At 45.1% G+C, this 15,448-nt stretch overlaps 1 protein-coding gene across 3 annotated transcripts in view; it reads left to right on the top strand.

Annotated features, from left to right (window-relative positions):
* The first annotated feature begins 5,825 nt into the window (after nt 1-5,825).
* The window catches only part of LOC146180432 (receptor-type tyrosine-protein phosphatase T-like), a 680,195-nt gene continuing 670,572 nt past the window's right edge, over nt 5,826-15,448 (top strand). For 2 of the 3 annotated variants that reach the window (XM_084576026.1, XM_084576025.1), the window contains exon 1: nt 5,827-6,341. In XM_084576026.1, coding sequence (XP_084432152.1) covers nt 6,293-6,341 — 49 coding nt within the window. In that variant the 5' untranslated portion in view covers nt 5,827-6,292. Of the gene's footprint in view, nt 6,342-15,448 lie in introns of all 3 variants that reach the window. The other variant, XM_084576027.1, reaches the window with a different exon arrangement.

The following is a 15,448-nucleotide window of genomic DNA, read 5'->3' as shown; positions in this document are numbered from 1 at the left end:
AACAAGACAAGGCTGTACTCACAGCTCAATAGTTTTTGAAGTAAAGAAGACAACGATGACTCGTTCTGAAATGCGCGCGCACAACCCAACTGGTGAAATGGCAGGAAAAGGAGAAGACGAAGAAAATTCAGAGTCATGGCCTAACTATCGATTTTTCTAAGAGAGCGAATTCTTTATAATGAAGGCTAACCGCCTTAGCCACACACTTGTCCTTAGCCTTAGCAATGTAAAAAGCCTCAACTAACTCTCAACAGAGTTGTTTACCATTGCTGTAAACTATATCAACGTTACTGAAATCAGGCTTGCAAAGAGACGGGTCATCCTCCCATTTACACTCCCGGGATTGCACAAGTAGCGCCAGATTAGAATATGCCTTCCCTCGTAGGGAATTAGAGTCTCTGTCAGGCGCACATTCAGACATCTGACTGTCTGCCCGTGGTAGCACCGGCCACAATTGAGCGGAATGCGATAAACCACATTCTTTCTGCGGGTGGTGAACCTTTTCTTATGTGACGCTGTGCAACGAAAACTATCACGAGCTATATTGTAGAGCACCCTTCTCACTCTGGCGCACAAACCTCCTTGTTTTTCGCTGTAAATACAACGTCAACGTCATACCTTGCCGCAAGTTTCTTGAGTCGGTGCGAAACGCCATGGAGGTAAGGTATGGCAGCCACCTTCTTTCGCCGCGCCGCCACGCCAACCAGCCTCGTGTTGCTCTTCCTCGAACGGGTTAAAACACGTTCAGAAAGACAAGCGAGATGTACAGTTCGAAAGCCTGCCGCCAATAACTTCAAAATCTGCTGTGAAATGCATCCTCAATACGGTGATGGCAAGATTTACGTAATGCGGACTTAGTGCACGCGACTGCCAAACCATCCTTTACCAACCTTGAGTGGTGCGATTCAAAGCTAAGCAGAGGCTTCTCTGACGTAGGGCTGTAGTCCCAACACACTTGATCGTCTCCAAAGCACAGGTCCAAATCAAGAAATTGTAAATGTTGATCTTTGGAAAACTCATACGTAAAAGACAGGCCTTGACCCTTTTCTTTAAACATTCCTAACACATCTTGCGCCGATCTATCAAAACTATCCTTATCCAATAACATTAGGTAGGCATCAATGTAGCGAAACGCTACTATGCCGAAGGCATCCAAACCTGGCTTCAATGCGGTGTCAACTTTAGAGAGAAAAATGTCGCTGAGCAAAGGAGCGACCTGCGACCCTAAGTACAGCCCTGACTTCTGGATGTACATGCTACCTTGCCAACTGACGCAAGTGTAACTAAGGACAAACAGCTCCAAGAAACTAGCAGCCGAAATACCGCACCCATTATCAAAAGCCAGTGCATCATTATCCACAGTAATGCAGTCTTGCACACACCTTAGAAGTCCATCCTGCAGCAAAGTCCACCACGTCGATGCTCATTGCTGAGCACCTACCCGTACTCCTGTCCATTAGAAACTCTAGCGCCTTAGAAGAACACGGAATTAAAAACGGGTCCTGAAGTTTCAACATCTTTAGCTGCTTCTTCAAAAATCCCGAAATCTCGTACTGCCAGGTTCGACGTTCCGAAACAATTGTCCTGAAAGGATTGTCCGTCTTGTTCGCTCTGTTAGAAAAATCAATAGTTAGGCCATGATTCTGAATTTTCGTCTTCTTATTCTTCTTCTTTTCCTGCCATTCCACCGGTTGAGTTGTGCGCGCTCATTTCAAAACGAGTCTTCGTTGTCTTCTTTCCTTCAATAAATATTCAGTTTTTTGTCCAGCCTTGTCTTGTTCTCTTATTTCTTTTGTCTCGTCTTTTGGCTAGTTTAAAATGAACAGTTATAGACAAGTTATAGATACTAAAATCGGGCCGACAATGTCCAAGACGTTCATAACCAGTTTAGTTTTCAATTTAAAAGCGTCTTCAATGTTGAAATATTCATACCTTTAAATATTTCAACACCCGATTTTCACAAAGCATGTTACGAAAATACTCTGTGGCAATGTAATCAGGTAAGCAGCTTGTGTGGTAATGTAATCGAATGCCCTAATATTGGGTTCACTATCAACAGGTGTACTGAAATAGTAAAAAAACTCATTTGCGAGTCCAGTATAAACTAATACTGTCAACTTTAATAGTGTCAATACAGTTGCCGGGCCTCGTGGTTGTCGTTTTCCAAAGCGCAAAACAAAATTGCGGGGTGAACCAAACAAACAAAGTAAGGCGTCAAGATGGCTGCTAACGGATTCGTAAGCAAGGAAGCTCTCGCAGGGTGTTCGCTTCTCTCAAGAGAGTCCCGCACAGTTCAGGACATTTTCTACCAGTGCGGAAACCGGTCTTTTAGGTTTCGTGCCTTCCAATAACTTTCCTGCAGGATCTGGAATCCGGATAGAGACAGAATTAGTGACTGCGTATTATTTAAGTTGCGATGCGGTGGAGTAATTGCCGCAAGGCTAATCCCACCCGTAGTCCTCAACAACGTCAACCCAACCTCTCGTCTCATCGCGATGGGTAATGGGAAGGTCATGTAACGTTTCCGAACTGCATGAACTGCGTGCCGCTTTTGCCACGGTTGCCGCGCTACCGGACTCTAAAATCATCACACACAAAGCGGCTCAAACTTGCGAGGTGGGCAAACGGTGTCCAAACAATGGAACCCGAGAGGCGCCTCGCGAGGCAGCGACCGGACGAGGATGTCAGTCGTCCTCCTCCCGTTCCTACTCCTTTAGTCTTTTTGGAGCCAGGACTAATCATTAGCACTCACAATTTGCACACGGCACGCATCTAGTAGCAGTGGGTCCTCTTGCGGATTAACCGCACGATTCGAGGGCCAAAGTACACGTTCTCCGCTCAACCGGTCTTTTTTTTTTTTCTTAAGAGTGTTGGACCTACAACGTAATGAAGAAAATAGCGAAAAAAAAATAATATTTGCGGTATACCTGAGCTCTTTTCTGCAACCCAGCAAAACTGCTGAGAGAATGGCTACATTCGAAGCAAGCTGCAAATTTGAGCTAATGACATCTCGTGTAAGGCCTGAAATGTTTTGTGCTGCGGAATATACAATCCATATCACCGAACCAGGCTTGCGCAAAAGGCGGGCAAGTTCCGCTCAAAGTGCGTATCGCGTCCTAGCCTTGACTTCCGCTGCCCGGGGCGGTCGGCAGCGACACGAGGAACTGACTTGTGGTACATCCCGGATGTTTGATTTCTGCCCATTTTTTTCTGGCTTCTGCGCTCATCCATGTGAATAAGAGCGTTTATCTCCAGCTCTGTATTAATGCATAGCCTAATTATATTCTGCCAAGTAATGCTGTTTCGTTTCCTAGAACCTTGCGTACGGTCAAACAGTGACGCATCACAGACGTCTTCTGGAAGGAGAGCGCAAACAAATGCACACTAGAGAGGAGAGCGGCAAACACAGTGCTGACTAGCAACTGGCGGTTTCCTGTTTCCTCAAGTCAGAAAATAATTAACAAACGCACAAAGGGAAAGAAAATTATCTGATCAAAAGCAATAAATGAAAAAACGAAGAAAGAAAATCCTAACAACATCACACTCGGTGCGATAACCAGGGGCTGGCTAAAAATTCCCCGAAAGTGACAGCTATTTTTGTTGTCGTACTACCACTGAGTCCTCATACGCGCGTTTTCCTCTCTCAATATTTTTGCGCCTCGATTATCTCTCTAACAGTATTCTTTTCCTGGTTTTTAGCGGTAACAACTGCTTCACGGTCAAGCGGCACGCATTGTTTTTCTTCATTTTTCGCCCACACACATTCCCTGCAGTGATCCTTTCGTGTCCAGAAAATACTTTTGTTAAAAAGTCATAGCGCAAAATAAGGAACCAAACACGACAGGGAGACACTGCATTGCCGTTTCTGGCGCTTTAACTTTTTGGCGTACAATATGCACCAACTCGCACAGAAATAAGTTTCAATGAAATACTTTTGACACTGTATAAATATGCTCTCAGTCCTTCATTAATGCAGCGTCCAGTCTGTCCTGTGTGCTGTTCCCCACAGGACATAGATGTCCTATAAGCAACGCCTTACTCAGTAAAGACGAAGCGCTGCCCCTGCGGATTGTATAGAAAAGGAACCAGCGAATACAGACGCTGGTTCCATTTCTATGCAATATGATCCAACTAGCCCAGCAGTTTGCACTCCTGCGGATTGTGAATGACCGAGCAAAGAATAAAAAGCGTACGTGCCGCTTTACCGTGAAATACTTGTAATCACTAAAAATCAGGACAAATTGCTCGGAAAATAATCGATACTAATAAAATGGTGATACAGGGAAATGGTGTTGTCAGCACCCGTTAGGTATAGTACTGCTTTGAATCAAGACTTGCCTGGGCTAGTTGGTTCATGGCCAAGTAACGAAAACACTGTGCGGAAGAAAAGAACGAAGGAACACGCAAACACAAGACTACCAACTATTTCGGCACAAAACATTACAAAAAAATCCACAGTGTTCTTGTCAACCACATGTTCTGCTAACACGTTCCAGTCGCTAATGACACGCGCCAAGATCAAACGTTTTAATAAACTTGAGCGGCTTTAACATCGACGAACTACCAACTCGATATAATATCGAAAAAAGAACCACTGCAATTTCTTTTACATCTGTTAGGCGCCAATTCCTGCGTGATCAGGGGAATATATTACGTGACAATTTAATTTTGTGTACTTTCGGCATTCATGTAAAGTATGTCAGCAAAGTTCCTTTCTTTATATCGGTAATGCTGACAAATGCGTTCGCGTTTTTCTAAAAAATTGCGCATTTACCAGGAACATTATATGCGCGCAAGAGCGTCAACATGCAGACGATGAAACGGGTCTCACACAGAGCGCATTCTAATTCTGGCCACACATTCGCCTAGTGCACAGCCTATTTTACTACCATGAACGCATTAAAAAATGCCGCTAAGGCGGAGCGTTCATTCCGCTTCATATATTATATATGTTGTAAACGTAATTTTCGCTTGTAACACAAATACTGGCAATTCGACACATCGTAAAAATTTTTTTACACAATTTATACCGGTGAGAATTAGTGTTGTCACTGTTGAGCACAATGAATTTCCCGACAGCACATTTTTATACAGTCCTGAAGGTGTGTGGGCTCAGTGAAAAACGCTGTCATAGGCAAATATTTGCTTTTTTAGGTCCTCCTTTAGGAAGTTTCTTAAGATCAGGAAAAGTCAAGGATGCAGCACAGATCCTTGGAAACAAACAAAATTTGACACCGAAGTCTAGGCCGAAGTGAAGGCAAAAAAAAAATAAATAACGCATAAGATCAAAGCCTGTCAACAAAAGAAAAAGAACACAGCTCACAAATATTTTATTGATATATCCGAGTGCAAGAAGGGTTCCTTCACTGCAGGTACTGCCGCCTCTTATTAGCCCTGACGAGCACCTGCTTTTCATCACGTCTCGGCGTTAGTGGCAGCCTGCCAAAAGAAAAAAAAGTGATCTCGACCTTAACGAAGATTTCTCGCTGCCTTTCAGACTCGCGTTTAGGCAGGCTTGGCAGATGCTTCTACCGGAGGTTATAATGGCGTTAAGCAAAACAATTGATTTGGGGCCTCGGATGTGGAGCTCCGGTTCGTTGTGGACAACTGGTTTAAGTACTTATGGACAGCATAAACTGCAGCGCGCAAATAACGCGTGACCGGGACTCCGTCGCGCGCAGATAGACAGAAATCCAGGAAGTTGGACGTCTCTCCATTCTCCTCCACGGCTGCAGCCTCCGCAGTCTGCCACAGGACGTAAGTGCGGGCGGCAGGTGACGTCATTTCCGCCGCGTACCGGCACCGCGCGCTATCTCTCTCCCAGAGCCCGCATGCCGACTTACAGCAGCATTGCAGCTCTGTCGCTAGCAGCAGGGGCTGTGACGCGCGGGTGTGCCACCCTTCTTCTCTTAGGTTACTTGCAGCAGCCTCCGCGGTGAGGAAGACCTCACGAGCTCCGCCCCCGAAGCAGTTAGGACAATTAAGGGTCATTGCGGAGCCCCCGGGTCCAACACCCCGAGTGGGAGAAGACGCGTTGTCCGTTCGTCTCTGTTGTCTCGACGACGTCAGCCCAAACGCTCACGGGGGCACTGGAAGACCTTCTGGGACGCGGGCATTGTCTCATCGTGTCGCGCCTCTTCTGGAAGGACCCCGAGGGCACCCGTTCGTTGCTCGGCAAATGGCAAAAAAGTAGCAGACTCTTTGCTGTGTGGATCTTTTCGTGGGTCGACATCGTTCTTCCTTTTTACTCTCTACGCCGACCGGCCAGGATTTGCCACATGTCTCAAGCGTGATGCTTCCTCCGGGTGTGGTCCTACTTTCGCTTGTCGCCTGCTTCGCTGGTGAGTTCTTGATCGAAATGTAATTTTTTCGGCATATATTTATTATCAAAGCGATTGCGAGTTTTCTACCCGCGCTTTGCCTTCAAAGATTATGATTTGTGGAGAGAACTATAGGTGCTTTACTGAAGTGCATGTGACTTGCAGCTTGCCAATTATACACTGGAGATTAACTTGCCATGTAAAAGCCGTTAAAGCAAAGACCGTCCAATAGAGTGGCGTCAATTATTTTTAATGTTCCAACTTCATGCATATTATACAATTGCAAATTAGACGCTTCTGTAGAGCTTATCATGTTCTTTCGAACTGTTTAATGATGCCCCTTTTGACTTGGTGCTTTACCTCCATTAACTACCTCATTTAATTTACTGGTGCAATATAAAACACTGCTTCCTATAAATGCATCCCTAAGAAGTACAAAGTAAAAAAGCTCTAATATTACTACCCAGTCGTCCTCTCTCTCTCCCTCTCTATCTCTCACACATTATCTCTCTCTCACACCCCTACACCTCTCTCTCTCTCTCTCTCTCTCTCTCTGAGTGCGCACATATTTTCTATGAAAGTAGACACTATTGAGCTCGGGCGTTAAATTCAATTTCAGTGGGCACGTTTAATGATGTTCCCTGTAATACTTTGTTTTTATGCGCCATTTATTCTTCATCCTGTCAGTATGTGGAAATTCTAGAAAAACCACGGCTTGCTATGCATTAATTTCTGTGAGTTTCAGCGAAATTTTTTTTGTTACGACTAGGTAGCCAGCGCATTAACCAACATAAAACATATATTTTCATTTTTGATTTGACATGCACCACGTAGGGCTTCGATGTTCTGCACATATTAATGTAAAACATCTGCTCAAACTTTAATTTTCCCAGCTAAGAGCTTCTGCGTGATCCGGGTAGTTCTTTCTCTTCTGCCAGTAGTAAGCAAATGGTATATCAGTAAAAATGCCGACACTTTGCAGTCATGACATTGTGACAACCCTTCTGTGCTTCATGAGTTCGAGGATGACTGCGGATGAAATACTATGCAGCTTTTTACGGTTTTGAGTTTCTGTTTTATCTAAGGATAACGATAAAATACCCGAACAGGGTGATATGCTTTTTTATTGGGTGGCTGAGTACTGCCCTTCTATACCACTACAATATATATATATATATATATATATATATATATATATATATATATATATATATATATATTGTTACGACGTTTATTTATCCAAATGTTAGGGTGCGCTAGAGATTAGCACACCAGAGTGGACAGCCCCAGCTTCCTCGTCCTCTTCTTCTTATCCCGCCAAACCTCATCTTTCTCCAGTACTGGACCGCGGGAAGTGCGTGACACTGTCCCCTTCGCAGACGATGCCCGCCGGCAGAGTGAAGGTTCGTGACGTTGATAGAAGGGCTTCATGTAGGCCACGTAGGCTACTTGAGTCTTCCGAGATCGACGACATTGGGTGGTCAGGCTAGAGACTACAAAATTTACTGCGCTGAGGCGTTGCAGTACAACGAAAGAGCCAGTGTAATGGTGCATAAGTTTCTGGGACAAGCCGCGCTTACGCAACGGCGTTCAAAGCCACACCAAGTCACCAGGGGCGTAATTGACATCTTGATGACGCTTGTCGTAGCGTTGCTTCTATCGTTCCTGGGAGGCTAGAGTGCGAAGTCTAGCGAGTCGACGAGCTTCTTCAGCCAAAGAGAGAGTATGCGCAACTGTAGTTTCAGCTGGGAGTGAGAAATGCAAAAACATGTTCAGAGTACTTCGTGGAGGTCGTGCGTAAAGAAGAAAAAACGTACTGTAGCCTGTCGTTTCTTGCTTAGCAGTGTTAAATGAGTATGTTGTAAGCGGAAGGACTTCATCCCAGTTTTTGTGGCGGGACTCGACATACATTGCGAGCAGATTGCTAAGCGTACGATTGGTGCGTTCGGCAAGACCATTTGTTTGTGGGTGGCAAAGAGTTGAATGGCGAAAAAGGGATGAGCTGAGGCGAAGAAGTTCTTTTACAACGGCTGCCGTAAACCGTCGCCCACGGTCGCTTATTAACACACGAGGAGGCCCATGTCGAAGAATGATGAACCGTAGCAGGAAAGCAAAGACATCAGAAGCAGTGGCTGACGGTATGGCAGCAGTTTCACAGTACCGCGTAAGGTAGTCTACGCAAACTATGACCCTGCGGATTCCATTGGAGGAACAGGGGTTCATGGTGTCGTTATAGGCTGATGATGACCCGGCGGAGAGCAGGTTGTGCTTGAAACGCTGGCACCTGAGGCAGCTGGCCACATAACGTTGAGAAGTTGGACCCATCTTCGGCCAATAAAAACGTTGCTTAGTTCTGTGCAACGTACTGGCGAAACCCAACTGTCCAGCTCTGGCATCGTCGTGCATTACCCAGAACTTGACACCTAAGATACCTAAGACCAGAAGAAACCGCGCACCTACTCACGAGTAGCTATTTCTGTATAGTAGACCGTCACGAATGCGGAATGAGGTCGTAAGGTTCCGGGAACTTGCGGCATCAAAAAGCGTTGCAACTCCTTGTCGTTCCGCTGCGCAATCATGCATTCACTAACATCGGGGAAGCTTGGAGAGATAGCAGCTATATATTCATCCAAGATCTCATTGTCGCAATCAGTAGTTTCAAGTGGCAACCGTGACAGGCAATCAGCATCACCGTGCTTACGACCACTCTTAAACGACAGATTAAAATTGAATTCTTGAAGGCGCAAAGCCCACCGCGCAAGGCGTCTACAGAGTTCACGAACATAAGGAATGATGGTCCGTCACAATTTTAAATGCGCATCTATAAAGATATGACCGAAACCGTTGCACATGGAAAACAACAGCTAAGCATTCCTGTTCAGTTACTGTGTAATTGCGCTCAGCCTTGCTCAAAGAACGACTTGCATATGCAACGACATGCTCATCGCCATTATGGCGCTGAATGAGCACAGCCCTAACTCCAACTGCGCTGGCGTCGGTGTGAAGTTCTGTTGGAGCTGATGGACAGAATAAATTTTACCTGACGAAAGACGGAGTCACAATCGGCAGTCCACTTGAAAGGCACATCTTTTTGCAGAAGACAAGGGAATATGCTACGCCAGCAAACTTCCGAACAAAACGCCGGAAATAGGAGCAATTAGCCCAAAAAAACTCTTGAGCTGTTTTAACGATTTCGGGGGCTTAAAACAAGTGAAAGCTTCAATTTTTTTCCGATAAGGCCTGACCCCGTCGCTTTTGGTGGGAAGGAAAAGTGCATGCGCGTCTGGTTGTCATGTGAGAATATATTTCCTTGTATGTTTCATTACACCTCCAGTTATTAGCCCGAGCGCTTGCCTTGGTCGTCTCTTCTTGTTCCTCATCCCCTGTCGCAGCGCCGGTAAAATATCCAAAGCGACATTTCTTGGAAATGAGTACCAGACCAGCTTTCTCAACATACTCCAAAACAATCTCCAGTCGACTGTTGTGTACCCCAAAAGTAGTCCAGAATATTACTACATCGTCCAAATAACAAATACGAATGTACCACTTCAGTCTGCGCAAAACTGTATCCATGAATCTTTTGAACGTGGCTGGAGCGTTACATAATCCAAACGGCATCACATTAAATTCATACAGCCCATCTGGGGTGATAAATGCGGTATTTTCTTTATCTTTCGAGTGCATGGCGATCTGCCAAAAGCCTGATCGTAGGTCAACTGAGGAAAAATAGGAGGCAGAATGTAAACAATCAATGGCGTCATCAGTATGTGGCAGGGGATACACGTCCTTCTTGGTAACTGCATTCAGCCGTCAATAATCAACACAAAATCGTCATGTGCCATCTTTCTTGTTGACGAGCATGAGAGGGGAAGCCCACGGACTAGACGATTCCTGAATGATGCCCCTATGCAGCATATCACGAACTTGTTCTTTGATTGTTTGGCGCTCTGATAGGGATACACGATAAGCCTTCTGACATATTGTTATTGGTTGGGTGCTAAGTACGGGAAATGGGAATCCGTGGTGGCGAGTCCCGAGAGAAATCAAAAGCCGCAGTATGTTTCGACAGAACATCCGCTAAACTGTGACGGTCACTTGTTGGCCGGAATTTGTTAATCATGGCAAGAAATTTTGTCTTATCTACTTCTGAGCATGCGGTAGGCTTGGAATTGTCTATGCTGAGCACTGCCACTGATTTAAAAGCGTCTTCATCAAAGTTGGCAAGTTTTAGGCCAAGTGTTAATATAACAGGTTCGTTAGAGCAATTAGTCGTCCACAAAGAATCATGCCCATTCATGACTGAGATGATGCAGCGGGGAATCAGAATACTTTTCTTCGCGCAGTTGAGGGTGAGTGGTTCAACCACAGCGTCGAACGCATCACTGGCACAGCTTGAACAACTTGTATAACCCCTGCTGACACTGCAGGAATGACCATGTCGTCCGTAAATAGAAGCGTGCTTCGATTGGTCCGCGAATTTTCACACAAAGCAGATTCAATTCCAGTGCTCACAGAAACATCTCCATTCCGAAAATCCAGACTGGCCCCACATTGTTCCAGAAAATTTAGTCCAAGAATTACGTCAAGCGTTGATCGAGCAAGTACTGCGAATTCAGTTCGGAATGTGTGGCCGGCGATAACAAGATTCACGGAACAGACGCCAAGTCGGTTAAGAGGTTCGCCACCAACACCACACAATGTCGCCACACTATCCCAACCAAACATAATTTACGACCAAGGCAGTTTTTAAAAGCAAGGCTTATAATAGAAATGGTTGCACCTGTGTCCAACAATGCCATAGTACGTACATCGTCCACAAACACTTCAATTCGGTTCTTTAACATCTAAACGGGCAGAGGCATAGGTAAGCTAGAATTATTTGCGACCTCACCTCCATCGGCCGCACTCACTAGTTTCCCGGAGGTGGCGACCGTCGTCGGGGAGAAGGGGAGCGTCGTAGGCGCCGAGATGGTGGTGTCAGGCTACGGTCAGAGGCTGGTGATCGCATCGGTTTAGCGCCATTCTCCATTCTTGTCGTCTAGCTGTTGTTCTGTACTCATTCCGGCCAGGTGTTCTTCTATATAAATCATCATTGCCAGCAGGAAACCTTGTACGAGAGTTCACCGACTGTCGGCGATACTGCTGGTACGGACGGCGATTGCGGCAAAAACGCGAAATGTGGTCGATCATTCCACAGGCATAACACACTTGCGGCTCACGTTCACTCGATGAATAAAACTCATCGTCGCTTGGATTAAACGCTTCATGTTTTGGATGTAGTCTACGAGGAGGACGAGAGTGCTCGCTGTTGTAGGTGTTGATGGTGAGAGGCTGGATGTTCGGGCGATGAGCAGCAGAGCATCGGATGTCCGAAGGAGATGTAACAGAGGGAGCATAATAGGTAGAAGATGAAGTGTTGTCTGCCGAAGAGGTGGCACTGTACACGGGTCTGACGTGGCCCCCATTATCTTGATGCCTCCGAAGCTCTTCGCGGACGATCTGTCGAATTGTATCTGCCATGCTCGTCGTTTCAGACACATCCACACTGGCGACAGTTGTGACATTAGGCAACCGACCAAACTTTGGGATGATACGGCGTCGCTTCAAACCTTTAAGCGTACGGCAGTGTCATGTTACATCAGCGATTGTATTCAAATTGTCCTTGCAGATGACACCGTTGTACGCGTCTTGCGCTATTGCTTTCATGAGGTGGCCCAATTTGTCCTCCTCAGTCATCCGAGCAACAACTATTCTGCACAGCTTGAGGACTTCTATGTAAGTAGTGCAGGTCTCCCCCGGTACTTGCGCCCGCTGAGCCAGTCTGTTCGGCGCTTTTTTTCGGGCATCGGTATCGCCAAATCCCGCTCTCGTTTCTTTCATGAAGCGATCCCAGGTGGTAAGGGATGCTGCAGTTTCTTCAAGAAAGAATACCGCATTCGCCAGATTGGTATTCGCATCGCAGCGGTTGTATTTGCTCAACCGGATGTAGTGGGTGAGCCAGTCATCCACGTCTTCCCCGGGCTTGCCATAGAAGTGCTGGGGTTCTCGATAAGGCTGTGTGGTGCTCGGTTGAGCTGCTGACATGGGCCGCTATGGTCCGCCGCTATGGTTGAGGATGACGCTGGTGAACACTCTCAAGGTTCGTATACAGACAACATTAATACCCAAGAAAGTAGCAGGGGGGACAGCGGCCGATGTAGCTCAGTTGGAAGAGCACCGAACGCGATATTCGGAAGTCGTGGGTGCGGTTTCCACCACCGGCACGTTGTTTTTTCTTCTACTTTGCGTTTAATTCTCTTTCCTCTAAACAGATTACATTACTAATTTCTGTGATTATCCAAGTATTAATAAAAAAAGACATAAAAGTACAATTCCCAATGCTTTCCTTGGCCTCACCGACCGCTGGCTTCTTTCCTTCATGTATTATAACGAGCACCCTCATTCCCTTTCATTTATCTGGTGTGTATATATATATATATATATATATATATATATATATATATATATATATATATATATATATATATATATATATATATATATATATTCAAAGTAATTTATACGCGTACTTATTGTAGTAGTGGTTATAGAAAAATTTCAGCCTTCAGAGAAATAACCTTTCCCGCGCTATTCTTGAATGTTCAGCCACTTACGCCTCTTGGAGGCAATCGCACCGAAACTATCGTGAATGGGACGTTTTTAAGTTTGTGGTACAAATGTAGCCATGTTTAATCTTATAGCGGTTTGCTTATATATGTACACTCCTGCGGCGCTGGCTGTGTGCTTACGGCTCGGCTGCTGAATTCCATGCCCTGGTTCCCATCACGACCGCGAGGCCAGCTGCCGCCGAAGGAAAAACCACCACCCTGGGTCGATGTCACCATATTAGCATTTATTTCTTTTATTTTATACTGTCAACTGCCCCTCGGCATTCAGGGTAGGTGTAGATACATTGTTAAACAATGGCGAGTTCCATTTTAATGCTCATGGGATGTGTCATATTAGCATTTATTTATTTTATTTATTACTACCAACTGCCTCTTTGCAATCAAGGTAGATGTAGTTATATTGTTAAGCATTGCCGAGTTCCATTTTACCGCTCATGTGATTTGACATATTAGCATTTATTTATTTTACTTAATACTGCGAACTGCCTCTTGGCAATCAGGGTAGGTGTAGCTACATTGTTAAACAATGCCGAGTTCCATTTTAGTGCTGATGTGATGTGACATATTAGCATCTATTTATTTTATTTATAATGCCTCTTGGCAATCGGGGCAGGTGTAGTTACATTGTTAAACAATGCCGAATTCCAGTTTAACACTCGTGTGATGTGACACATTATCACTTATTTATTTTAATAAATACTGCCAGCTGCCTCTTGGCAATCAGGGTTGGTGTAATTACATTGTTAAATAATGCTGAGTTATTTATTTTATTAAATACTGCCAACTGGGTCTTGGCAATCAGAGCAGGTGAAATTACATTGTTAAACAATGCCGAGTTCGAATTTAACGCTCATGTGATAAGACATATTAGCATTTATTTATTTTATTTAATACTGCCAACTGCCTCTTGACACTCAGTGTAGGTGTAGTTTAGTGTAGGTGTAGTTAGGTGTAGTGGTAGTTACGTTGTTAAACAATGCCGAGTTTCATTTTAACAGCGGCAAGGGAACAATCCCTATGGCATACAGTTCTATAGTTCTTGATACTGCGCAATGGGTGCCGAAGAAAGGGGGACGCAAACAAAATACACATCGGCGCTGACTTCAGAACTTCCTGGACGGTTGAGTGAAATGATTTGCTGCGATTGCTTTTGAAAACAGGTAGTCTCAACGTATCGAACCGTCTTCACCGCGGGGAACTCATCAAGAACTAGAGCCAACACCTTGTCTACTCAATCGAGGAAATTATCCCTTAGAATAGGTGCGATGCAGGTCCTATAGGTATTCAAGATTTTTGAAGATAACTATGTTCAACCCAGGGGCGAAACGTCGGAGATAAATATAGAGATAATAGCTCAAAAAAAGATTGAACCGAAATTCCAGAAGCGTTTTGGAAGGCAGTGCTGCCAAAACTCGGTTCTAGTTTTGTTAGCTATTATCTATATATCTCTCTTCGACTTTTGTTGTTGGGAAGAACATAATTACCTAGAAAAATCTGGAACACAGAAAGCTTGCCCGAAACGCTGAGAGCGCCATTTTCCCGTACAGTGCAGCAGTCTACCGTAGAGTGGGCCGAGCAAATAATGTCGAAGCGACGGTTTACTGTGCGGGCTGTAACAACCGAACGCAGAATAAGCGCAAAAAGGTGAAGTCCGGACGAGACGACTACGGGTTTTTTCAAAATACCAAACGTACGCTTGCAAAAATGCGGCAAAGCCAAGGTGCGATCGGAACGTCGCACACGAGAGTGACTTGCACGCATTAAGAGACGCGGCATTCACAGCAGTCCGGACAAAGTGTGTGCACCTCATTTCGTGTCAGGTACGCAAACGATTATCGATTATCTCGCACTGGTCAATTTGACTGTTTCGCAGCCGCGCATCTTCCGGTTTGAGTCGGAAGCGTTTGCTTTGTTTTTATGCGCTCACATCGAATGTTCTGCATTGGACGTAATAATTGCTGCAGGTGCTCACCATTCTAGCTCCACGTATTCATTTTCAGGTCTGCCGTCTGAACCGCCGTTTCTTTGTGGGAGGCGAAATAGACAATATTCTGCCTTTCTTGTGTTCGTGATAGCGATATATACGGTGCGGTCTTTCTACTGACTGCATTTCTAAACCTAAATTTTCTGTACAAAATTTTTTGAGCAAATCTTCGGACTGTTCCTACGTCTCAGATTCGTCATCGTCGAGCCCATAAAAGACTAGGTTATTTCGACGGCTTCTGTTTTCTGAGTCGACACATTTTTCATGCAATCGTCTAACTTCTTTTCTTCTTCTGCGATGTTCGTAATGGTGCTCCCTTGTTTGCTTTCTTATGTGGCAGGCAAATATTTGCCTGCCACATAAGAACGTTCATTGAATATACAAAAGAATGGTCGTGGGATATAATTTTCGTTTTTAACTACGTCGTCGTCGTCGTCATCAGCCTGACTACACCCACTGCAGGGCGAAGGCCTCTC

The sequence above is a fragment of the Amblyomma maculatum genome, chromosome 8 (assembly GCF_055883805.1).
Source record: "Amblyomma maculatum isolate TAMU_Amacu chromosome 8, ASM5588380v1, whole genome shotgun sequence".
Taxonomy (NCBI): Eukaryota; Metazoa; Arthropoda; class Arachnida; order Ixodida; family Ixodidae; genus Amblyomma; species Amblyomma maculatum.
This window is presented reverse-complemented; position numbering and strand designations above follow the sequence as displayed.